At 42.7% G+C, this 25,608-nt stretch overlaps 1 protein-coding gene across 4 annotated transcripts in view; it reads right to left on the bottom strand.

The window, feature by feature from the left end:
- The window catches only part of cdk18 (cyclin dependent kinase 18), a 69,645-nt gene that overhangs the window by 13,990 nt on the left and 30,047 nt on the right, over window positions 1–25,608 (bottom strand). For all 4 annotated transcript variants that reach the window (XM_026169018.1, XM_026169019.1, XM_026169020.1 and 1 more), the window contains 9 exons: window positions 17,635–17,771; window positions 7,962–8,093; window positions 7,811–7,867; window positions 4,562–4,676; window positions 3,492–3,586; window positions 3,336–3,398; window positions 1,966–2,089; window positions 1,458–1,578; window positions 691–788 (listed from right to left, as the gene is read on the bottom strand). In XM_026169018.1, coding sequence (XP_026024803.1) covers window positions 691–788; window positions 1,458–1,578; window positions 1,966–2,089; window positions 3,336–3,398; window positions 3,492–3,586; window positions 4,562–4,676; window positions 7,811–7,867; window positions 7,962–8,093; window positions 17,635–17,771 — 942 coding nt within the window. The remainder of the gene's footprint in view (window positions 1–690; window positions 789–1,457; window positions 1,579–1,965; window positions 2,090–3,335; window positions 3,399–3,491; window positions 3,587–4,561; window positions 4,677–7,810; window positions 7,868–7,961; window positions 8,094–17,634; window positions 17,772–25,608) is intronic.

Here is a 25,608-nt window from a genome sequence, read left to right as displayed (position 1 = left end):
CACAAGCATGCAAAGTTTTGTGAGCGGGAGAGAGGTTAGACGTAGTCTTAGACAAAGCTTTAAAAAGCTCTTTGAAAGAGAAATTTATCCAATTCATGAAACTGAACTTGTGTGTAAATTGTGCATAAATAATGACTATTTATTCAGGTTTGGATGTAAAATAGTTTCATGTGTGGCCAGTTGCTTCACATTTGTGTGGACTGAATCACACTGGGTAAATTCCCAGATGATTAAATATGCAACTATTTTGCTGGTAATAACTGAAACGAGTAAAGAAAATCAACAGCCTATTTATGCAAGATAATCCATAATTTTATTGGGTGGGGGGGGGGATTGCCTGGGTCTGATTATTGGGGGGGTCATAACCCCCCCAACCCCCCTGGAAATTACGCCCTTGGTGGATCATACCGTACGCATTTGGAACCCTTTTGAGGCAAATTTCTCTCCATAAAAATGCTTCAGAATAACAATTCAGAGCAGAATATGCTGAATGTAGAACATACATGAGCTGCATCAAACTCTGAATATTCAATATTTGGAATAGAAATGAAATATTAAATGTAGTGGCCAAGTCCTCTAAGACTTTTAAACTTGGTCGAGGATAAAGACGATTTAAAGCTTTACTTATTGTCTCTCGCTGCTGTAATATACTTTAGTATGGCCTTTACATTTGAATAATGTTTTTCTTACCCATGAGCCTAAAAATTAGATGTAGCTCTTCCTTCACAGTGGCACCAGGAAACATAGGACGACCTGTTGCCATCTCATACAGGATGCAGCCTACGCCCCTGTGAGAAGGAGGCGGAGATAAGGAGGCACAGAGGAGGACGAGCTGTTAGGTATAAAAATTCTGAGTGAGGTTGAGTTCAACACACACACACACACACACACACACACACTTCAAAGACTGTTAATTGTAAGTGCAAACTAGTATGCAGTGAGTGGGCACAGTCCAGCCTTTTGTTCCACACAGGATGGCGTGGTGAAGAGGCATCCTGCAGTCTGATGAGAGTGTATGTAGCTCTATGTGCTCATAAAAGGCTGCTGTGTTGCTAGAGAGCCACATTTATATTTCTGATTTAGCAGAGCTGTGGGGGTGTTCTCACCACAGCAAACCGTGTGCAAAAACACGTAAGGAAAGTGAATGCACGCCCCCTTTGTATGACTAGTGACTCACCTCACTGCTAACAACCTGTGACATTTTAATAGACAGAACTGAGTCATGGAAATCCTGGATGGCCCTCGAGAATATTTGAGTGTTTCACCAAGTAACAGGATTTTACTGTAACCAGGGTCGGCACCAATTCCTTTCCTGACCAGCTCAGTGGTTTAAAGTACACTTCTAGCTGTGTTTCAAGCATTTAGTTTCCAGCCAAGCAGGTCAGTGTGCACCGTGACTGATGTGGAAAAATGTAAGGACGGCCCTTCAACAGAAACGTCTATTGTCCCCTGCTTACCACATGTCGATGGGTGTGGAATATTCTGTAGAGCCTAGCAGCACGTCAGGAGGTCGATACCAAAGCGTTACCACCTCATTGGAATAGGTCTTAGTGGGGACGGACTTGGCCCTGGCCAGACCTGGACATTACACAAGTCACAGGACCTCAGTAACAGCACAGTGAAATATCATAAGTCCATCATCTACACACTGTGAGCAGGTAAAGAGAAGCTTCCACTATCTGCACATTACCCGTGTTTATTTAAAACTTTTGAAATGCAGTCAGAAAGTACTGGTGGATTTAATTCCCATTTCCAGCAGAAAACTGTGAAAACTCAGAGTGAGGGGCACAGTTGCTAGGATACAGGAAGTAAAGGTGCTAAAGTAATTAGGACAGGCGATCTCTTGAGTGGCAGTAAAATAGAACTGGGGAGTGATCATGCCCAGAAACGTGTCGTTTCCTTCACAAAAGTTCACTTGTTAATGTGTGCATGTTGTTGTGTGTTTGTTATTGTTCTCCTTCCTACCAAAATCAGCTAATTTCAATTCGCCCTTATCATTGATAAGCAGGTTCTGAGGCTTTAGGTCTCTGTGGAGGATTTTTCTCTTGTGACAATAGGACAGACCACGCAGCAGCTGGAACATGAAGATCTGCAGACAGAAACATGAAAGGAGGATGTAATTACCAGAACAACAATACAGGACCAATCTGAGGAGAAAAAGAGTTGCAGTAGTTGTGTAATAGTTAAGATTTAAAACAAAAGAAAAGATAAAAACAAAACAATCTTTAATAAAAATGACACTAAGGGACGCTTCCACAAATCACCCTCTGTGAACACAGTTCACCGTGCCGTTCACAAAGCAAGGTCAAAGGTCTGTGAACATGTGCACAGCATCTAGAAACAGCATCCTCTTCTCTCCGTTATGCTAATTTAAACTGGACTGTGGTGAAGTGTCAAACTGTCCTGTAGTCAGATGAATCGAAATTTGAAGTTCTTTTTAGAAAACATGGATGCGCATCTGCACTCTGCATTTCTGAGAGTGTGGGAATGGATCTGGAAAGGCAGCATTAATTCTGAGAGGCAAGTACAGACCTTATTTACATCTTAAAATGGTACATTCCCTTAATTTAAACATTTGATATGTTTTCTATGTTCAGTGTATTGCATAACTATCATCTATTATCAGAGTCCTTAAACAATGTAGTTGTCATGCTGGAGGGAATATATCTCTCAGCTGGGCTGGGAATGCTTTGGTTTTTCCATGGACACACTAGAGGAGGTGGCTGGGGAGAGGGTGGTCAACTTAGGCTGCTGCCGTGACTAGGGCCCAAATAAGCAGAAAAAAATTGATCAATGTTTAAGGAAACTCGTATAGTAACTCTAAAATAAAATTAAAAAACTGTTTACGTTTAACTAAATCAAAACATACATCATACAAGATGGACAAAGCACATTTCTGTCAATCATTTAAATACTCTCCTTCCAAAGTTTTTCAAGCTTAAAGGGAAGCTCCCATAAATACATATGCAGTAAGGCCAGCTTTCCACTGCACAATTTACACTGGACCTAGTTATGAATATGGAGAGCAACTCTTAGTATCAAAAAACTAAACAGTTTTGTCCTGATACAGACCGTAGATCTGCCCAAAGGTTTTCACATTTGCAAACAAATAGTTCGTTTTGGCTGCTCTCTTATTCACGTGGGTCACTGTAGCAGGTGGCTCCACAGTGGCAGAATTTTTTGTTGGTTCCCCCTGATTGTAATTTGGTTTGGTGAGGTTTGGTGACCTCCCGACCTTTGTTAAAGAAATGTTGAACGCATTTTTCAGGAAACTTACTTAGTGCAACTCTCTACAATGTGCAGTATGTAGATGATGATTCATGCATATGACTCACCTTGACATTATGCATGCTCATGAGGTTCCCACAGTTGTCCAAGTACTGTTTAAGATCACTGTCCTGAAACACACAGTCAAATTGATCCATTTTGCTTTTTGGTATTTGAGATCAACATCTTCAGAAAACCTAATAAAGATGAAGTGATATACTCACAAGATACTCAAACACCAGAGTAAGGCAGCGGTCGGTGTGGATGATGTCATGCAGGGTGACAATGTTAGCGTGCTTCAGGTTCTTTAGCAGAGACACTGGTTGGGCAAGGGAAGGAGACATGAAGTGAGCTATTTTATTCAACAAAACCTGACAACACTACACCCGAGGCTTCACTTATTTGTCCACCTTTATATACAGTCTGTGGTCTAAAGCTAGCAGCTGTGTGTTGCTTTAAAGTTTGCATAGCCACTGTACAACAAAAAGAGAGCTCTTTGATCCTTCTCATCAAATTTAACACACATGCATGTACTGATTTTTTTTCATGCTACTTTATACTCCTACTTCACTGTTTCCACACAAAGATTTTGTGTTTTGAGTTTCTGATATATTATGTTCATTTAAGTTTCACTCACTGTTACTATTTAATGAGTTCCCTTTTACTTATTTTCTTTGGCTTGCATTCCCTTTGGATTCTTTGGACATTGTAAATTGTTCAGATTAAATTTGCACTTAATGTCTGTTTTGAGTTTTATTTTGCATCTTCTGCGTCTTGCATTTGGGTCTGCAAGATCTTTCCACATCTCAGCCTAAGAGACAGAATAAAATAACTAGAACAACTAGACTAGAATAAGAACAAAAATAAAAAATTAATGATGATCAAAATTCCATAACACTGTAAAATCCTGAGACCGTGACATGACTCACATGAGGAACATTTAAATGACCATTTAACATAATTCAGCTTCTAAAAAGGATCATACATAAGCAAATTCTTTAGCAACATCGACCTGATATATTGAACTGTATCAACAGTTCTGTAGTATTAATTCAAGTTGCTCTGTTACTAATGCTGCAGGTGAATGAAAGGACACGGTGTTATTATTAGACCTACCTGTTCGGTGTGATTACCAAAACTGCAAGTAGAAGTGCTACACAAACACAGCAGCACTGGACTGTAAAGTGTGTGTGTGTGTGTGTGTGTGTGTGTGTGTGTGTGTGTGTGTGTGTGTGTGTGTGTGTGTGTGTGTGTGTGTGTGTGTGTGTGTGTGTGTGCGTGTGTGTGCACATACCTTCTCTGATAGCAGTGCAAGGTGCCCCCTCATCGTGCTCCAGCCGGATCTCCTTCAGTGCAACCAGGTTCTCAGTGAGTTTGCTCCGCCCTTTAAAGACTGTAGCGTATGTCCCCTGCACAGAGAAACACCCCGAAGAGCTTACTGATATTCTGATGTTGCTGTACTACAACAAAATATACTAATAAAAAGTACATGTTCACATAGAGACTATGGGTGTGGCACCATCCACACACACATCCACATCACTTATGCACAAATAACCCTTTAATATATTTTCAATCGTTAGCTGTATCCTTGGCTCTTATTGGTATTCCATCAAAAGGAAAGAGCTGAAGTGGTTCAAACATCTGCATGCTAATGGAGTCATAACGGGAATACTGGGAAGCGCAGTGGAACCATCCATAGCAGGATGAAACAATGAAGTCTATAGTTTATGAAAATCCATAACAACAATAACAATTTTTCTTTTAAAGGAACAATTTGATGTCACAATAGGTTATAATGTTATAATAATATCATTTGTTAAAAGATTCCCAATAAAACTTTTCCGTTCTTTTACAAACTGAATTAAGATTTCACATATCGTGTGTGAAAGCATCAACTTCACATCTCGAACAGCCTTTGTCACATTCAATAATTAAATATATATATATATATGTAAATATTGTTTTAGGATCTGATTATTAAAGTTTGATGATTTGTCATCTAGAATAACCTTCCACTGCTGGTTTTGTGTAAAGCTAACCATGCTTTTGTGGACCTCCTATCACTATAATTGACAATAAAAGCAGCTCTTCTTGATCTCCTGCCACCCCTGTTATCAGCTGCTGAGCCTTGTGACTCAGATTGATGCAGGCTGCTTCTGCCACTAAACATTCCTCAGCCCTTAAGGCAATAAATGTTCTCACATGAATAGCATGGTATTTAGGTGCTTTCAGCCCATGAGCCCTCTTCATCTTAGGCAAGTCCATGAAATGTAATCCACTTAGCAATTTGTCATGAAGCCATGCCAGAAATCTGGACACATGGGTACACTAGTTTGGCTTGGTATATAAGCAAAGAAGGCACATACTGCATGTGGTACTCATTTTGATACGATGAGCATGGCTGATCACAGACAACGTTATCCTCTGGGGACGTTTATCTGTGGACTTGTTGTGTACACTCATATCTCACTGGACTATGATGTGGGTGAAAATCTATTTCTTGCAAAGCAGCAGTTATAGTGACTGAGGAGAACAGAACCACTGTGTATCTGACTGCTCTGACACGTGATAATGTGACAGCAGTATGTTGCTGATGTCAGTCTGCTGAGTTGATATCATGTCCCAGAGATGGACTACAAAACTCACATCTTTTATACTTTGCCCTGTGCATTGTTTCTGTGTTTTATGAATGGCTGTGTCAACGTGGACAAACCAGTAGCAAAAATCACTTCATTACAAGATTAATTCCCAACCTCTGTAAAGTCTAGTGTGCATTCACAGGAAACATGAAGTGTCATGACACTATGTTAGGTTAACTGAGATTACTTCACTCCAGGCAAAACTGAATAGAGAGTAATCTGTGTTAGAATATTCAAGCTTTGCAAAAACACGTCAGTTCAGATTCTTGTGTTTCTAGAAATGGACGAGAGGCAAATTAACACCATGTGAAATGGAAAAAAGCAGAGTGCTTGGAGCGAGGTTTTTACAGTTAACTTAAACTAAAAACGTAGTTAACTAAAATGAAAATAAAAATGAGACTTTAAAAATATGAAAACCTATTGAAATCATTCTGCGAACTTGGCAAACTAATTAAAATACAACTATGTCCAAAATGAAGAAGACTACAAACTCCACTTCATCATTTTAATACAGCTCAAAATCATGGCAAGAAACTTCCTGATTTACATTTCCTGGTTGACTGGGGCCTTTCCTGCATGGTCTCTCTATAATCCAGTTACTTTACTCATTACTTGAAAAAAGTAAGGGATTACTATTGCAAAAAGGTAATTAAATACAGTTACTTTCCCGTAAGCACGCTGCGTTACTAAACCGTGATTTTGTTTGTGAGTGTCTCATTAATGACGTACGAGCGTGCGACATCCATGGTAACAGACATGTGCAGATCAACAATGGATAATATGGAGTGCAGGAGAGAACACGACCATGCAGCGTTTAAAGTGTGGAAGTACTCATATCACTTTGAGTTTTAGTCCGTAAAAAGTGACAAAAACATTAGCGTTTAAAATTATTTAATTTTATATGCAGGAATATGCAGAAAATAGGTTTCAATGTTAAACAGATTTCTTCAAGTCAAACAGTGTTGCATATAACTGCATTTAACGCAATGAATTTTTGCTTGATGCAATGTGCATAACGTTAAAAGATGAAAAGTAATAAAACAAGTTTTAAAAAGATACTTTTTTCCATTTGATTCAGTTTCATATGATGGATTATACAGAAAAAATGGCTGAAAGGTCTGTTGCTTTATTACATATTCAGGTTGTGTATCGTGCTTTTAAAAAGTAACAAAGTAACAAAGTAAATAATTACTTTTGAAAATAAGTAATCAGTAAAGTAACGGGATTACTTTCTTTGAGAAGTGATCAGTAATTAGGAACTAATTACTATATTCAAGTAACTTGACCAACCGTGAGTACTCTGACCCCTACTCGGAGACATGCATATTAGGTTAACTGGTGATTCCACACTGGTCATGGATGTGAGGTAGATAAAGTGGAGTGGACAGAAGTGCATGAACGTGGCATAACCTTTCTGATTGGTCAGTAAGGTTGAAAAGCACTATACAAATTCCAGTCTGCTCCGTTTCCAAAGTACTTGAAACAACAACTACGTAACACGACGGCAAAGTGTTTAAAGTTCACCGGTGGGTTTAACAAATTGTACAGAGTACAAAACGTGTATTAACATCACATTGTAACCTGTAAGATAAGAAACGGAGCAGCAGCTTACATGATAACCTTCTGTTGATGGTTTGTTTTTGTAGTGTGTCACTATGAAATATTGGATGGCACTATCTCCTTTCCTTTCACAAAGGGTTGCCCTCTGATAAAAGAGGTAATACAGGAAGCAATGATGCCATTTCAGGTGTTTAGAGAATTCACCCAGCTCTTATTATGGCTGCTATGCAGATGTGTCCACGTCATTTCACTCGTTTCAAAGCCTTTATAAGCAAAACTGAGTGTTTAACCTATGTGTATGTTCTTAATGAAACATGAAAACTGTTACTGTTACAACTTACCTCACCCAGTTTGCCAAGCTTAACGTATGTTTCCAGTTTCCCAAATCCTATGTCAGACTAGGAGCAAGAAGAAAAGCCAATAAAGTCACTAAAATGAGAAAGTTCTATTAAAAAGGCAGACAAACATGGCAAAAACAGACACATCACTAACCAGTGAGGCGCGTCGAGACATGCGACTGAGAGGTTTGCAGAGCGGTGAGTTTTCATTCTCCATCTGCAACTTCTTCAGAAACTCTGGAGGCAGGCGGATGTCCATTGGCAGGGACATGCGCTTACTAACGTCCTGCAAGAATAAAAGTGATTCATAAAAACTGTACGTTCTCATTTCCAAGTGCTTCGAGGGACTGATCCTGGCACAAAAACCGTTCATGCAACAACACCATCATACAATTTGCAGTTGACACAACAGTCATCGGTTTAATCGCCAGCAATGAGGAGACTGCATACAGGGAGGAACTGCTAACCCTGTCAGCTTGGTGCTCCACTAGCAGTCTCATCCTCAACACACGGGTCCATCTAACAAGAGAACTGACCTGACCTCAATAAGTAGGCTGGATATTTCTTGGAGTGAATATCCTTTAGGCCTTCTCTTGGTCTCCACACACCTCAGCTGTCATCTGTAATCCACAATAATGGCTTTACTGTTCCCGAAGGCTGCGGAGAATCTGTACTTTTTGAGCCATTGTCATTAATACTGTTAATTCTTTTACCATTTATAACTATTATTATTTTTAAATTACGTCATTGCTTAACACTTTTTGTCTGTTTATTTTCACTCAGTCCAATTCACTTGTTAGTCATGTCTGCCTTCAAAATACAAAGTCCACACAATGCTACACAACCGACATCACACAACCTTATTAAATCATGCCAAAGTCAGACTGGGTAAAAATAGTGGTTGGAAACTGCGGCACTACCACAATTATTTTGACCGTGTGCAAAGAACATGCAGTCTTGTTGCCTTTCAAATGGCTGCTTCAAAGATGGGGACCAGATCTGCGATGACTCTCCAGTCAGTTGCCACCTTCCGAGTGTCTTTAGAGCATCAGGACTGTGATGAAGCAGCAATAAGACAATCAGTCTGCTATCATTCTGTGACAGAATGGGATCAAACTGGCAATGTGTTTGTGATAATACAGGGATTGAGTCTAGTTACTTGGCATGTAGTTGTCTACATTCATAGAAATTCATATTAAACAGAAATTAATTACTTGCAGCCAAAACCTCAAAGATCTAGTAAAAGATGGAAATCTCCCCACAAATAGGCAAAGCGGAGCTATGGAGAAAAACTAGAGTCACAGCTACGACAGTGTGACTCTAGTCGGACTATAAACGGACTATAAACGACCGGTTGATCTGATATCCTCGTGTTGGTGTTGTTCCCAGATCATCATACTAAATGTTGTTCCAGGATCAACATTGCAAGTGACCAATCAGAATGTTGTGACGTCATACTTTTGCGACTTCGGGAAAAACTGGCGTAAAACAAAAAACTGTACTAAAGCTGCGTGAAACCACCTCTGTCCGCCGATCAACGGACCCTGACCCTTACCCTAACCATAACCCTTTAATAAACAGTAAGCAGAATTGATATTGTCCTTGCAACATTGGAATTTCATAAATGCACGAATGGCTTGGCGCGCAAAGGAATAACGTCACAACAATGTGATTGGTCACTTGCAATGTTGAACCTGGAACAACATTTTCATGATGGTCTGGGAACAACACCAACACGAGGATATCAGATCATCCACAAACGACCAGCTTCTTCAATGATGAATGCCGATGCTTCACTGGCTGATGAGCTGAACACATTTTATGCTCGCTTCGACGCCGCAGCAATTAAAACAACAAACGGCTGCGCGCGCTCGGAGTGCACCAGTGAAGACAATGCATTCATCATCACAGAGCATGCCGTGAGGAACACCTTCAGGAGGGTGAACACCAGGAAGGCAGCAGGACAAGATGCAATCCCTGGCCGGGTCCTTAGAGCCTGCGCTGACCAGCTAGCACCGGTGTTCACAGAGATCTTCAACCTCTCCCTGGCCCAAGCTGTGGTTCCCACGTGCTTCAAACAGTCCATTATTGTTCCAAAGAAACAACAGCCCGCTTGCCACAATGACTACCGTCCAGTAGCACTGACTTCAATTGTGATGAAGTGTTTTGAAAGACTGATGAGAGATCACATCACTTCTTCACTTCCTGCCACCATCGACTCACTTCAGTTTGCTTACCGGACTAATCGTTCCACAGACGATGCCATATCTCACCTGCTCCACACATCCCTGAGTCACCTGGACACTGGCAGAGGGAATTATGTTAGGATGCTGTTCGTGGACTACAGTTCAGCATTCAACACAATAATTCAATCTAAGCTTTTCACCAAGTTGACGGATCTAGGACTCAGCTCATCACTGTGTCAGTGGATCCTCAACTTCCTCACAGACAGACCCCAATCAGTGAGGGTGGGAAAACAAGTCTCCCCCTCCATCTCACTCAGCACTGGAGTGCCTCAGGGCTGTGTTTTAAGCCCCCTGCTGTACTCACTGTACACTTATGACTGTGTAGCCACATCAGACACCACCTCCATTGTCAAGTTTGCTGACGACACTGCTGTTGTGGGCCTGATCTCCGACAACATCGAGACGGCCTACCTGGAGGAGATTAGGAACCTGGAGACCTGGTGCCAGGAGAATAACCTCCTCCTAAACATCAGCAAGACTAAGGAGCCGATCGTGGACTTCACTACAAAGCAGGCGAGGAATTACAAACCCCTCATCATCAGTGGCACGCCAGTTGAGAGAGTGGACAGTTTCCGATACCTGGGTGTCCACATCACTCAGGACCTGTCATGGTCCTGCCACATCAACTCCCTGGTTAAGAAAGCCCGTCAGCGTCTCTTCTTCCTCAGAAGACTTAGAGACCTCCATCTGCCACTGAAGGTGCTCAAGAACTTTTACTCCTGCACCATCGAGAGCGTCCTGACGGCAAACATCTGCACCTGGTTTGGGAACAGCACCAAGCAGGACAGACGAGATCTGCAAAGAGTGGTGCGCTCAGCCGAACGCATCATTCAATCAGAGCTCCCTGACCTGCTGTCCATCTACACCAAGCGGTGCAAGTCCAAAGCTAGGAAGATTATGATGGACCTCTCCCATCCCAACAATGGACTCTTCTCACTGTTGAGGTCTGGGAAGCGCTTCCGCTCCCTTAAGGCCAAAACAGAAAGAATGAGGAGGAGCTTCTTCCCCCAGGCTATTCGGGCCCTGAACCAGGTGTAGGACTGGACTCTCCCACACACATCACTATAAGACTGGACTCTCACACACATCACCACACGCACCACCACACATTTCCTATAATCCTATAATTCCTATAATTTATAATCCTTATCTTTATAATCTTTTCTGCTATTTGCACATTCTTTACTGTAAATTCCTAAGTTAATTTGTAAATTTTGTAGTAAACTGTAAATTGTAAATATTGTAAAACTTTTCTTCTGTCATGTAATGGTCGGGCATTGTACAGCTACATGCATTTCACCCCCATGTCATACTGTGTATGGTTGTGTGTGTGTGTGACAAATAAAATTTGAATTTGAAATAGTTACATAGTTACTACAAGATGATTTCAATTCAATTCAAGTCAGTGTTGTATAAAGCACCAATTCACAACAGTCATCTTAAAGCACTTTACTGTACGGTAAAAACCTAAACATTAGAAAGAAACCCTAACAATCAAACAACCCCCGTATAAGCTCCTCCCTCCAGGCTCAGGGAGGAGCTTAAGTGAGACGTTGGGGAGCGGGGGGTTAAAATACATATCAGATTTAATATGTCCTACATACACACTTAAATATCCAAGATGGCGCCGCGTATGGATGCCCTGGTGCTTCAGTGCGTTACTTTTGCCTTGTTTTTGTGCATTTCTTCTGTGTCTGGGCACTCCTCTGGATATTCTTACACCAGAGAAGAGCTCCTTAACTGCAGGACTACAACGCCTGTGGATTTATTTCCAATATTTGTCGCATCTGCGGCAGATTTACTGCTGACTCTGATCAGGAAAGTGAGACGTCGAAAGAGAGGTAAGCGAGCCGGCGTACTCGTGCGTTTGAGGAGACGCGGACTGAGAACGGCCCTTCCTGGGATCTTCCTTTCTAATGTACGCTCACGAACTGGCCCTGATGAGAAGCATGAACAGAGACTTTGCCTCCTCCTGTGTCTTATGTTTTACGGAGTCGTGGCTCTGTGAGGACATCCCGGACTGCGCGCTCAAGCTGGAGGGCTTTCATCTGCTGCGCGCGGACCGGCAGGCCGCTCTCTCCGGTAAAACCAAAGGTGGAGGTGTCTGCTTCTACATCAATAGTGGCTGGTGCACAGATGTAACAGTGATTGCTCAGCACTGCTCTCCCTCTCTGGAATATCTTTTTATTCACTGCAAACCGTTTTACTCTCCACGGGAGTTTGCTTCATTCATCCTGGCCGCTGTTTACATCCCGCCAGACGCGGATGCGCAAGCAGCTCAGTGCGCACTCGCAGAGCAGATTCTCCACATGGAGCGGACATTCCCGGACTCTCTCATCATTGCTCTTGGGGACTTTAACAAAGCCAATCTGAGCCATGAGCTTCCGAAATACAAGCAGTATATTAAATGCCCGACCAGAGAGGAGAGGACATTGGACCACTGCTACAGCACGATCAGCGGGGCCTATCGCGCGGTGCCCCGCGCTTCACTCGGACTTTCTGATCACGTCATGATCCACCTGATCCCCACGTACAGACAGAGGCTGAAACTCTCCAAACCTGTCGTGAGGACCAAAAAACTGTGGAGCAACGAGGCTGTGGAGGAGCTTCGCACGTGTTTGGAGTCTACAGACTGGGACACATTGAAGGCTGCTTCTAACAGCTTGGACGAGTTTACGGACACTGTCACCTCCTATATCCACTTCTGTGAGGACAGCATTGTGCCATCACGCACCAGGGTGAGTTATAACAACGACAAACCCTGGTTTACTCCTAAACTCAAAAAGCTGTGGCTGGAAAAGAGAAAGGCGTTCAGAAGCGGAGACAGGGACTGCTACAGAGAGGCCAAGTACAGGTTCACTAAAGAAGTGGACATTGCCAAACATCAGCACTCTGAGAAGATGCAGCAGCAGATCTCAGAGAATGACTCGGCCTCTGTGTGGAAAGGTTTTAGGAATATTACAAACTACAAGCCTAAAACCCCCCACTCCACTGATGACTTGCTCTTGGCCAACACCCTCAACGACTTCTACTGCCGTTTTGACGAGCCATCAGGCAGCCTTCACACCTCCAACGACCCCAACAATAGAGGCACTTTGGACACTCATTCCCCCACCTCTCCCCCCTCCACAGAGCCATCACCACCTTCAAACACTTCACCTACAACACCCCCCTCCTCACCCCACACAAAAGAGGATTTCACACCACCTCCTCCCACCACAACTCTTCATATTCATGAAGCAGATGTGAGGAAGCAGTTTAGGAGTCTGAATGCTCGGAAAGCTCCCGGCCCAGACGGTGTGTCTCCTGCCACCCTCAGACACTGTGCAAACGAGCTGGCCCCAGTGTTTTCTGGCATCTTCAACTCCTCACTGCAGGCATGTCATGTGCCTGCCTGCTTCAAGTCCTCTACCATAATCCCTGTCCCCAAGAAACCTAGGATCACTGGACTAAATGACTACAGACCCGTGGCTCTGACATCTGTGGTCATGAAGTCATTTGAGCGCCTAGTTCTCTCCCATCTCAAGACCCTCACGGCCCCCCTCCTGGACCCCCTGCAGTTTGCATATAGAGCCAACAGGTCTGTAGACGACGCCATCAACATGGCCCTACACTTCATCCTGCAGCATCTGGACTCCCCAGGAACCTACGCCAGGATCCTGTTTGTGGACTTCAGCTCTGCCTTCAACACCATCCTTCCAGACCATCTCCGAGGCAAGCTTTCCCAGATGAATGTGCCTGATCCCATCTGCCGGTGGATCACTGACTTCCTGACGGACAGGAAGCAGCATGTGAGGCTGGGAAAGAATGTCTCGGACTCCCGGACCATCAGCACCGGCTCCCCTCAGGGCTGTGTTCTTTCTCCTCTGCTCTTCTCCCTGTACACCAACTGCTGCACCTCCACCCACCAGTCTGTCAAGCTAATCAAGTTTGCAGATGACACCACCGTCATTGGGCACATCTCGGACGGGGACGAGTCTGCCTACAGGAGGGAGGTTGAACGTCTGGTGTCTTGGTGCAGCCACAACAACCTGGTGCTGAATGCCCAGAAGACAGTGGAGATTATTGTGGACTTCAGGAAGCACACAGCCCCACTCCCCCCCATCATCCTGACTGACACCCCCATCACCTCTGTGGACTCATTCCGCTTCCTGGGTACCACCATCACCCAGGACCTGAAGTGGGAGCCCACCATCACCTCCGTCATTAAGAAAGCCCAGCAGAGGATGTACTTCCTGAGGCAGCTGAAGAAATTCAACCTGCCAACACGGACGATGATGCAGTTCTACACTGCAATCATCGAGTCCATCCTCACCTCCTCCATCACCGTGTGGTACGCTGGAGCCACTATCAGGGACAAACAGAGACTGCAGCGTGTTGTGCGCTCTGCTGAGAAGGTGATTGGCTGCAGACTCCCATCTCTGCAGGACCTATACACCTCCAGGACACTGCGGCGTGCAGCCCGGATCTCAGCTGACCCTTCTCACCCTGGACACAGTCTGTTTGACCTGCTCCCCTCAGGCAGGAGGCTCCGGTCCATTCGCACCAGAACCTCTCGCCACAAGAACAGTTTCTTCCCCTCTGCTGTTGGACACATGAACAATAACCACATGACTGTCCCCGCCACTAACACATGACCCTACGCTGTGTCACTGCATCATTTCATGTTTGGCACTGATCACCACCTGCACTCATGTATATATCTTTCTACGTAGCACTCATAATTCTTATTCTCATGTATATATCTCATGTATATCGCATGCACATATCTTTCTTTCTACATAGCACTTTAATTCTTATAGTCTGCACTGAAGCACCGCAGCAATTTCCTAATGTTGTAAACCTCAACATCTGGCAATAAACCCATTCTGATTCTGATTCTGATAAGGCAGTGCGCATTTATTATAGGTTAAATTCCATTTTGCTCTTTTGCATGTTAAAATGAAAGAAATGACACTTTAATGAAAGCATAAAGTGAAGTAACTGCGCTGCTATTAAACAGTCATTAATGACTGCCCTTGAGCAATTTACTCAGTCGTTTTTAGTAACTGCAACATGACGTGTAATTAAAGAGTGTGTGGTCAAAAAGTGTTACTTGATAAGACAGCACCCACACAGGGGCTTTTTGGATTTACTGCAACTCTGCTCAGACTGAAGGTGAGCAGAGGAGTGCCGAATCCATGAAACGATCTCTTATTAAAGCACATTAATTAGTTACAGTATTTAAAGCCTTTTATTAGAAAGAGCTGCACACAAAAGCTGTCCAAGTCTGTGTAAGCTCGCAGGCTGCAACCTATTTCTGTCTTCTCACTGAGCACTCATTTCTCTCGTGGCTTCGCTCGACTGTCTGTGCTGTGTGGCGTGAACGACTTTTGCTCCACGGGGACTTTTTCTGCAAAGGTAGAACTGTGAACTCTCACATTTTCAATAAAAATGTCTGCTGCAGCGCGCAGGGTTAAAAGCTTCTGACTCATCTCACTGAGCCCACGGAGGTGGAAATGGAGAAATAACTCGTGGGGAGGAGGACATCTCCTCGTGTAACTGGTGATATCTGCGTCTGGCTGATGTTTCATGTTTTTAATATGCACTCCAACCTAGACAGTTTCCTTTCAGTCAGTTGGCAAAACACAAATTAGTGTGAAAGCAGCGTGTGAGATGGAAGGCATTACAGGAATCCAAACCCTACCATCTATTATATTACAGTTTTTCTGTAGTGCTGTGACACGACATGTTTTAGCGCCTCACCTCTGAAAATGCTTTTCACGAAAGAACTCATACACACAGCAAAGTATTGATTTTACATCAAAATCAAATCGTTGCATGAATAATTCACTGCCATCAAAATGTCGTCTTCCTTTGAGATTCTTTAAACCAGGTATTTCAGTGACACTGAATATTCTACAACAGCGGTCCCCAACCCCTGGGCCTCGGACCGGTACTGGTCCGTGAGTCGTTTGGTACCGGGCCACGAGAGTTGAGGCTCAGGTGTGAAATGTATGGTTTTCAGGGTTTTTAATTGGTTTTCAGCGTTATTTTGTTATCGTTTTTATCGTTACCTCGGTTTTCCTGGGTTTTTCACGTGTGTTATGAATAAATCTTATTTTTTTCGGTACCAGTACTAGTTTTATTTTGTTGTATTTATCCGCGACACCTTAAAGGCCGGCCCGTGAAAATAATGTCCGCATAAACTGGTCCGTGGCGCAAAAAAGGTTGGAGACCGCTGCTCTACAACACTTAGATATCCTCAAATACTCTAAGTATTAAGAGTTTTCTCAGTTTCTTTTGTTCAGTTCTCAAATGACAGATGAAGGTTTTAAAAGAAGCTGTAAAATCCTTCAGAACAATTCATTACCTCTGCACATAAGAAGGAACATTTGCCATTCTGTTATCATCCAGATTTCTTTTTCTAGACATGATGGATTTCAGTTCACATGAGTTTCTTTGTTATTCTAGCGATCAGTTTCCATTCGTCCCTTGTCTGGGTTAAGTTCGTGGAGGCAACAGTCTGAGCAGAGAAGCCCAGACTTCCAACATCCCGGCCACCTTAACCAGCTCATAGTGTCGACAGATACGATCTCTCCAGCTTGTAATGGGTCTTCCCTGGGGCTTCCTCCTGGTTGTTGTCAGATACCCAAACTACCTCTGCTGGGTCCTTCTGATGACGAAGTTATCAGTTTTAATCTTTATAGTTTCACCTTTCAGTAAAACTTCCTGATGGAATTAATGTGATTCACTCCATGGTCCCTGCTTTGACTGCATTGTTATTAGTGCTTCCCTTTCATCTCCTTCCGTCTTGTCTCTCCTTCAGTGCCTTCGTCCTTTCTGTCTCTTTGTCTGACATCTTTTTTAGTGTCAGTCTTCACATCTCATCTTCATGTTGCTGTGTTTTGGACCTTTGATAATTTTACTTTCTGTTTTTGTCTCCTTCTGTTGTGATTGTCTGCCCTGCTCTCATCTCCTTTTCTACGACTTCCTCTTCCTGTCTTCTGTGACTCAATGTATATATTGTCTCTGCCAGATCATCTGGTTGTCCACTCTACAGTCACGTGGCAGCACATTTTTCCAGCTAATGTCCAAACACTGTGTGGTTTATGATTGATTAACAGTTTCTTGTAACCCTGGTCGAGTTTTTATTGGACGTTTAATCATTTACAAACATGCTGTAAGTGATGATTTATAGATTACTATTTATGCATCATTGCTAAACCACAATAATTCACAGAACAGACACAGTGTAACACGTTTAAGCAACAAATTCATAGAAAATTAAACCAATCTGTTTTTGCATGTTAATCCACAGGCTTTGAAGTTTTATGATTCATTAAAAAAATTAAAAATTCAATTTTGGACTGTAGCATGGTTTTTGCATGCTGTGACACATATAGGCAAATGGTACAATGATTTGTATCAGTGTAGTAAGGAGAAAACAACAGATAATACAAACATGCAGGAGATTGATGTGGCGCGCACACACACACACACACACACACACACACACACACACACGCACACACGTCTTATAATTCCACTGCACTGGTTTATTTACTGTACTGTAATACTGCAATTTGAGTTTTTACTTACCTCCATGGAGAAGCGTCTGTGCTGGGCCTTGCTGTGGTAGTGGAGGTGGGATGGAGACTGAGCTCCTGGAGTGGTTGGTTCAGGGCTCACTGGGCTGACATCATGAGATGGAGGACCCAGTCTGTCTGGAGTCAGGCCTGACAGAGGGGAAATATAATCAACGGTGGTGGGCCACCGAAAACTCTGAGAACAGCTTAAGATCTCAGTGGGATACGTTGACAGAACAGTCAGCGACTGGCACCTTAGCTCCTGTAAAGCGTCGGCATTCATTGAGTTTAAGCAGTAATTCAGTTTGGGTTTCTCTGCAGTCGTGGTCCTTTAATCACACAACTACAGCTGACTTTCAATATCAAGGGAAAACATCCATCCCCAACCCATGTAATTAAGTCCGACTTCAAAGCTGTACATCTGACCCTGATAGCCATGTGTGCACAAATCTGTGTTTTTCCCAAGAAAACTGCCTTCTCCTTTTATGTTTAAAACTCTGCTTATGTACTTTAAATGCATAAGCATTTAAACTTTAAATGAAATAAGGACGTTTTTTTTAAATGCCCAACTAAACGGCATGTTTACAGGATGGAACAAAAGAGTATTCGATTTTATGGATATTTCGTCTTCCATTTGTGTGTGTGACTTTATTTTTTACAACCATTTTGATGAGACTTAAAGTTTGAATGTTGACCTGATTTGACTGACAGCTGTGCCAGCACAGGGGTAGTAGCTCCTCACTGTCCATAAGCTTCATCTCATCTGCAGCCTCCAGGCATGTGTATGTGCATTAAAATACAAAGCGCCCCTGTTTCCATGGAGATACTGCTTAACAAGGGAAGCAGGTCTCGTGTTAAGGAGGAGGTCTCAGACAGTAGGTTTCTTCCTAGCTTCCGCACAGCACACACTCACATTTATATGCATACATGCTAAACATTTACTGTGTAACTATGGCCTTTCTCAACCTGCCTACACACACCCAGCTCATTCATATATGCATACACATATAAAAAGATAACGCAAAACTAGAGGCAGGTGCTCAGATTTGAGCATGCCTGGTTGGGTTTGATGCAACGTTTTAACAGCACCGCAGAGAGGCTTTTAACAAGCCATGCTATGCGTTGTATTCAGTGACTGTCTAAATGGGCCGGGGGGATGAAATGACAACCTGTTTGCTGGTCATTTGAATATCACAGCTACAGCACTCCTTTGATCTCTTGATGCTAATTAGGGTCGGTGAAGGTGACACTGATATGAACACGCGCTAACAAAGTGTCACATTGCTGTGAAATATGGATGGATGCCTGCTAGAAATCTTGTTAGAAAAAGGACAATCCAATATGGTACGCAGCATGATGTTTTTGTAGCATTTCCATCTCAAACTGTGCTCATAGTGAGAGGCTGAAATAGGAACAAATGAGCGGGGAAAGAAATACCTTCAGTACTGACTTGGACATGTTAGATTATTTGCTTTTCATCAGTGTTGCACGTCGTCTGCACAGACAATTGACTGAGATGAATTTCTGATCTGGTATAGCTCCTTAAGGGAAAACACTTGACATTTAAATATCACACTTATACAAAAGCATATTCAGCAAAGCGGCTTTAAATGATCCATTAAAACAAAATCACTCTCACGTAGTTTCATGCAAACAAAAAAATATTCCTGCAATGTAATATAATAATTTTATAATGACAGAAAACAGCACTGAAAGTGTATGTTTTTGTTCATGTGTGCATGAATCTATAGGTTACGCTGATGAGCTGATTGTACTCCGTGATCAGGGATTGTAATCGTCTCTGTTTGATGCTGCAATGTTTTAAAAAAAAAAAAAAAACATGTAATAGAAACCAATGATTTGACAGGATACACTACATTAAAACTATTATAGTATGGATAGTGGGATCTTATAAGTTGAGCCTTTATTGACATCTTTATGACAAAGTACCATCGTATTACTACAATGATAGAGACAATTTACCAAAACAACATATATTATGCAACATATACTACACTGTCCTGCACTATTGTGTTTCACTATTACAGCGCTGTAGTATAGGTCTATATGTATAAGTAATTTTTCATCAGGTGTTTTCAGTCCTGTTGCCACACGTCTGTAAAATCATTCAGTTATTCATGTAATTGATTGTATTTTAAAAATAGACACGCCAGCTCATGTTTGCATGAATTATTTGACCACTTATACACTGCCAGTCAAAAGTTTGGACACACCTTTTCATTTAATGGGTTTTCTTTATAGATACAGTCATCAAATATATGAAGCAAGATATATGTGGCAAAGAAAAAAATGATCAATAACTCTAAATATGTATTATATTTTAGATTCCTGAAAGTAGCCACCCTTTGCTTCGTTGACAGTGCTCCAAACCGTTGGCCTTCTCTCGATGAGCTTCATGATGTAGTCACCTGAAATGGTTCTCCCTTCACAGGTGTGCATTGTCAACTGTTACAATTTATATTATGGAAAGAACCAATCAGAGAAATGAATAAAGAGAAATGACAGTCCGTCATTACTGCCAGGTCAGTCTGGAAATTTTCTAAAACTTTGAATGCGTCCCCAAGTGCTACGAGGAAACGGGGTCACATGAGGACCGCCCCAGGAAAGGAAGACCAAGAGTCAGCTCTGCTGCTGAGGATAAATTCATCCAAGTCACCAGCCTCAAAAAGTTAACACAAGTTAACAGCAGCTCAGGTTAGAGCCCAGAAAAATGCCACACCGAGTTCCAGTAGCAGACACATCTCTACATCAACTGTTCAAAAGGAGACTGTGAATCAGGCCTTTATAGTCAAATAGCTGCTAAGAAACCACTACTAAGGAAAAGCAACAAGGAGAAGAGATTTGTTTGGGCCAAGAAACACAAGGAGTGGGCATTAGACCAGTGGAAATCTGTGCTTTGGTCTGAAGAATGCATGTGTGTGGCGCTGTCACTTGGTGTTTGCTCGCTCTGAGGTAGAGTATCACTTCCTGTTCCTGCTCAAACACAGTGGTGTTTCTGAGTAGCTTATTTGCTTAGCAATTTAATTAACAACTTTTAAATACATTCTTTTTCATAGTATAATCTTCATGTGCTTCATCCGAAGCACACTTTCTGTGTACTCACTACCTACAGTGGGGCAAAAAAGTATTTAGTCAGCCATCGATTGTGCAAGTTCCCCCACTTAAAATGATGACAGAGGTCAGTAATTTACACCAGAGGTACACTTCAACTGTGAGAGTCAGAATGTGGAAAAAAAATCCATGAATCCACATGGTAGGATTTGTAAAGAATTTATTCATAAATCAGGGTGGAAAATAAGTATTTGGTCAATAACAAAAATACAACTCAATACTTTGTAACATAACCTTTGTTGGCAATAACAGAGGTCAAAGTTTACTATAGGTCTTTACCAGGTTTGCACACACAGTAGCTGGTATTTTGGCCCATTCCTCCATGCAGATCTTCTCGAGAGCAGTGATGTTTTGGGGCTGTCGCCGAGCAACACGGACTCTCAACTCCCGCCACAGATTTTCTATGGGGTTGAGGTCTGGAGACTGGCTAGGCCACTCCAGGACTTTCAAATGCTTCTTACGGAGCCACTCCTTTGTTGCCCGGGCGGTGTGTTTTGGATCATTGTCATGTTGGAAGACCCAGCCTCGTTTCATCTTCAAAGTTCTCACTGATGGAAGGAGGTTTTGGCTCAAAATCTCACGATACATGGCCCCATTCATTCTGTCCTTAACACGGATCAGTCGTCCTGTCCCCTTGGCAGAAAAACAGCCCCATAGCATGATGTTTCCACCCCCATGCTTCACAGTAGGTATGGTGTTCTTGGGATGCAACTCAGTATTCTTCTTCCTCCAAACACGACGAGTTGAGTTTATACCAAAAAGTTCTACTTTGGTTTCATCTGACCACATGACATTCTCCCAATCCTCTGCTGTATCATCCATGTGCTCTCTGGCAAACTTCAGACGGGCCTGGACATGCACTGGCTTCAGCAGCGGAACACGTCTGGCACTGCGGGATTTGATTCCCTGCCGTTGTAGTGTGTTACTGATGGTGACCTTTGTTACTTTGGTCCCAGCTCTCTGCAGGTCATTCACCAGGTCCCCCCGTGTGGTTCTGGGATCTTTGCTCACCGTTCTCATAATCATTTTGACCCCACGGGATGAGATCTTGCGTGGAGCCCCAGATCGAGGGAGATTATCAGTGGTCTTGTATGTCTTCCATTTTCTGATGATTGCTCCCACAGTTGATTTTTTCACACCAAGCTGCTTGCCTATTGTAGATTCACTCTTCCCAGTCTGGTGCAGGTCTACAATACTTTTCCTGGTGTCCTTCGAAAGCTCTTTGGTCTTGGCCATGGCGGAGTTTGGAGTCTGACTGTTTGAGGCTGTGGACAGGTGTCTTTTATACAGATGATGAGTTCAAACAGGTGCCATTCATACAGGTAACGAGTGGGGGACAGAAAAGCTTCTTACAGAAGACGTTACAGGTCTGTGAGAGCCAGAGATTTTCCTTGTTTGAGGTGACCAAATACTTATTTTCCACCCTGATTTACGAATAAATTCTTTACAAATCCTACCATGTGGATTCATGGATTTTTTTTTCACATTCTGTCTCTCACAGTTGAAGTGTACCTCTGGTGCAAATTACTGACCTCTGTCATCATTTTAAGTGGGGGAACTTGCACAATCGGTGGCTGACTAAATACTTTTTTGCCCCACTGTAAGTTATAGCCAAAGTATTCACTCACTGTCTCTGTACTGTTTCGCTAGCTTAGCTTAGCTCGTAGCCGACTCGTTAGCACCATGGCTACTTCACTTGTCCCTCCTGCACTTTCTTGCTCATTGTGTCAGATGTTTAGTTACTCCTCGGCCTCCTTTAGCAGTAATGATATCTGTAACAAATGTAGCATATTTGCAGCGCTGGAGGCCAGGATTACTGAATTGGAGACTCGGCTTCGCACCCTTCATTCACCCATAGCTAGCCAGCCCCCTGTAGCTGGTGCAGCCGAAGATAGCGTAGGCCCCGCTAGCTGTTCCCCGGCAGACCCCAAGCAGCTGGGGAAAGAGGGCGGCTGGGTCACGGTGAGGAGGAAGCATAGTCCTAAGCAGAAGCCCCAGGTACACCACCAACCCGTTCATGTGTCTAACCGTTTTTCCCCACTCGGTGACACACCCGCCGGGGGTCAAACTCTGGTAATTGGTGATTCTGTTCTCAGACATGTGAAGCTAGAGACACCGGCAACCATAGTCAATTGTCTTCCAGGGGCCAGAGCAGGCGACATTGAAGGAAATTTAAAACTGCTGGCTAAGGGTAAACGTAAATTCAGTAAAATCATAATTCTCGTCGGCAGTAATGACACCCGGTTACGCCGATCGGAGGTCACTAAAATCAATATTGAATCGGTGTGCAACTTTGCCAAAACAATGTCGGACTCTGTAGTTTTCTCTGGTCCCCTCCCCAATCAGACCAGGAGTGACATGTTTAGCCGCATGTTCTCCTTAAATTGCTGGCTGTCTGAGTGGTGTCCCAGAAACGATGTGGGCAGCTCTCATTTCTAGAAATATGGACAAATTTATTAAACCCCCCAAAATATGACTATCCAGAGTTGGGACCAGGAAGCAGAGTTGCAGTCTTACACGCCTCTCTGCAGCTTCTCTCCTCCTGCTACCCCCCAAAAACCCATCTCCACAGAGACTGTGTCAACTCCCAAACAGACAAAAAACAAACTAAAAACCAGCAACAAACAACTTAAACATAAACAATTACAAAGAAAGAACAATAAAGTATCCACATCTGAACCAAAGAGTAAAACAGTGAAATGTGGATTATTAAATATTAGGTCTCTCTCCTCCAAGTCTCTGTTAGTACATGACTTAATAATTGATCAACAAATTGATTTACTCTGCCTTACAGAAACCTGGTTGCAGCAGGATTATTATGTTAGTTTAAATGAATCAACACCCCCGAGTCATTCTAACTACCAGACATCTCGAAGCACAGGCCGAGGGGGCGGTGCGGCAGCAATTTTTCACACCAGCCTATTAATTAATGAAAGACCAAGACAGACTTTTAATTCATTTGAAAGCCTGATGCTTAACATTGTCCACCCCAGCTGTAAAACTCAGAAACCAGTCTTACTTGTTATCATCTATCGTCCACCTGGGCCTTACACAGAGTTTCTGTCTGATTTCTCAGACTTTATATCTAATTTAGTTCTGAGCTCAGATAAAATAATTATTGTGGGTGATTTTAACATCCATGTAGATGCTAAAAATGACAGCCTCAACATGGCATTTAATCTGTTATTAGACTCAATTGGTTTCTCTCAAAATGTAAAAGAACCCACCCACCACTTTAATCACACTCTAGATCTTGTTTTAACATATGGCATAGAAACTGAACATTTAACAGTGTTTCCTGAAAACCCTCTCCTGTCTGATCATTTCCTGATAACATTTACAATAATTGATTACACAGCGGTGGAGAGTAGACTTTATCACAGTAGATGTCTTTCTGAAAGCGCTGTAACTAAGTTTAAGAATATAATCCACCCACTGTTATCATCTTCAATGCCCTGTACCAACACAGAGCAGAGCAGCTATCTGAACGCTGCTCCAACAGAGGTCGATTATCTTGTTAATAATTTCACCTCCTCACTACGTACGACCCTGGATACTGTAGCTCCAGTGAAAACTAAGGTCTCTAATCAGAAATACCTGACTCCGTGGTATAATTCTCAAACGCGTACCCTAAAGCAGATGACTCGTAATCTGGAGAGGAAATGGCGTGTCACAAATTTAGAGGATCATCATTTAGCCTGGAGAAATAGTTTGCTGCTTTATAAGAAAGCCCTCCGCAAAGCAAGAACATCTTACTATTCATCACTGATTGAAGACAATAAGAACAACCCCAGGTTTCTCTTCAGCTCTGTAGCCAGGCTGACAAAAAGTCAGAGCTCTGTTGAGCCAACAATCCCTTTAACGTTAACTAGTAATGACTTCATGAACTTCTTCCTTCACAAATAAAATTTTTATCATTAGAGAAAAAATTACCAGTAATCATCCCACAGATGTAATATTATCTACAGCTACTCTTAGTACCATTGATGTTAGACTCTTTTTCTCTAATTGATCTTGCTGAGTTAACTTCAATAATTACTTCCTCCAAGCCATCAACGTGTCTTTTAGACCCCATTCCTACAAAACTGCTCAAAGAAGTCCTGCCATTAATTAATTCTTCGATCTTAAATATGATCAACCTGTCTCTAATGATCGGCTATGTACCACAGGCCTTCAAGCTAGCTGTAGTTAAACCTTTACTCAAAAAGCCATCTCTAGACCCAGCAGTCTTAGCTAATTATAGGCCAATCTCCAACCTTCCTTTCATATCAAAAATCCTTGAAAGAGTAGTTGTCAAACAGCTAACAGATCATCTGCAGAGGAATGGTTTATTTGAAGAGTTTCAGTCAGGTTTCAGAGCTCAGCACAGCACAGAAACAGCTTTAGTGAAGGTTACAAATGATCTTCTTATGGCCTCTGACCGTGGACTCATCTCTGTGCTTGTCCTGCTAGACCTTAATGCAGCATTCGATACTGTCGACCATAATATCCTATTAGAGCGATTAGAACATGCTGTAGGTGTTACAGGTACTGCACTGCAGTGGTTTGTATCATATCTATCTAATAGACTCCAATTTGTTCATGTAAATGGAGAGTCCTCTTCACACACTGAGGTTAATTATGGAGTTCCACAGGGTTCAGTGCTAGGACCAATTCTGTTTACAATATACATGCTTCCCTTAGGCAGCATCATTAGAAGACATAGCATACATTTTCACTGCTATGCAGATGACACCCAGCTCTATCTGTCCATGAAGCCAGATAACACACACCAATTAGTTAAACTGCAGGAATGTCTTAAAGACATAAAGACCTGGATGGCCACTAACTTTCTGCTTCTTAATTCAGATAAAAC

Source organism: Astatotilapia calliptera, chromosome 5 (genome assembly GCF_900246225.1).
Source record: "Astatotilapia calliptera chromosome 5, fAstCal1.2, whole genome shotgun sequence".
Taxonomy (NCBI): Eukaryota; Metazoa; Chordata; class Actinopteri; order Cichliformes; family Cichlidae; genus Astatotilapia; species Astatotilapia calliptera.
The sequence above is the reverse complement of the archived record's forward strand: the minus strand, read 5'-3'. Positions and strand labels throughout refer to the sequence as shown.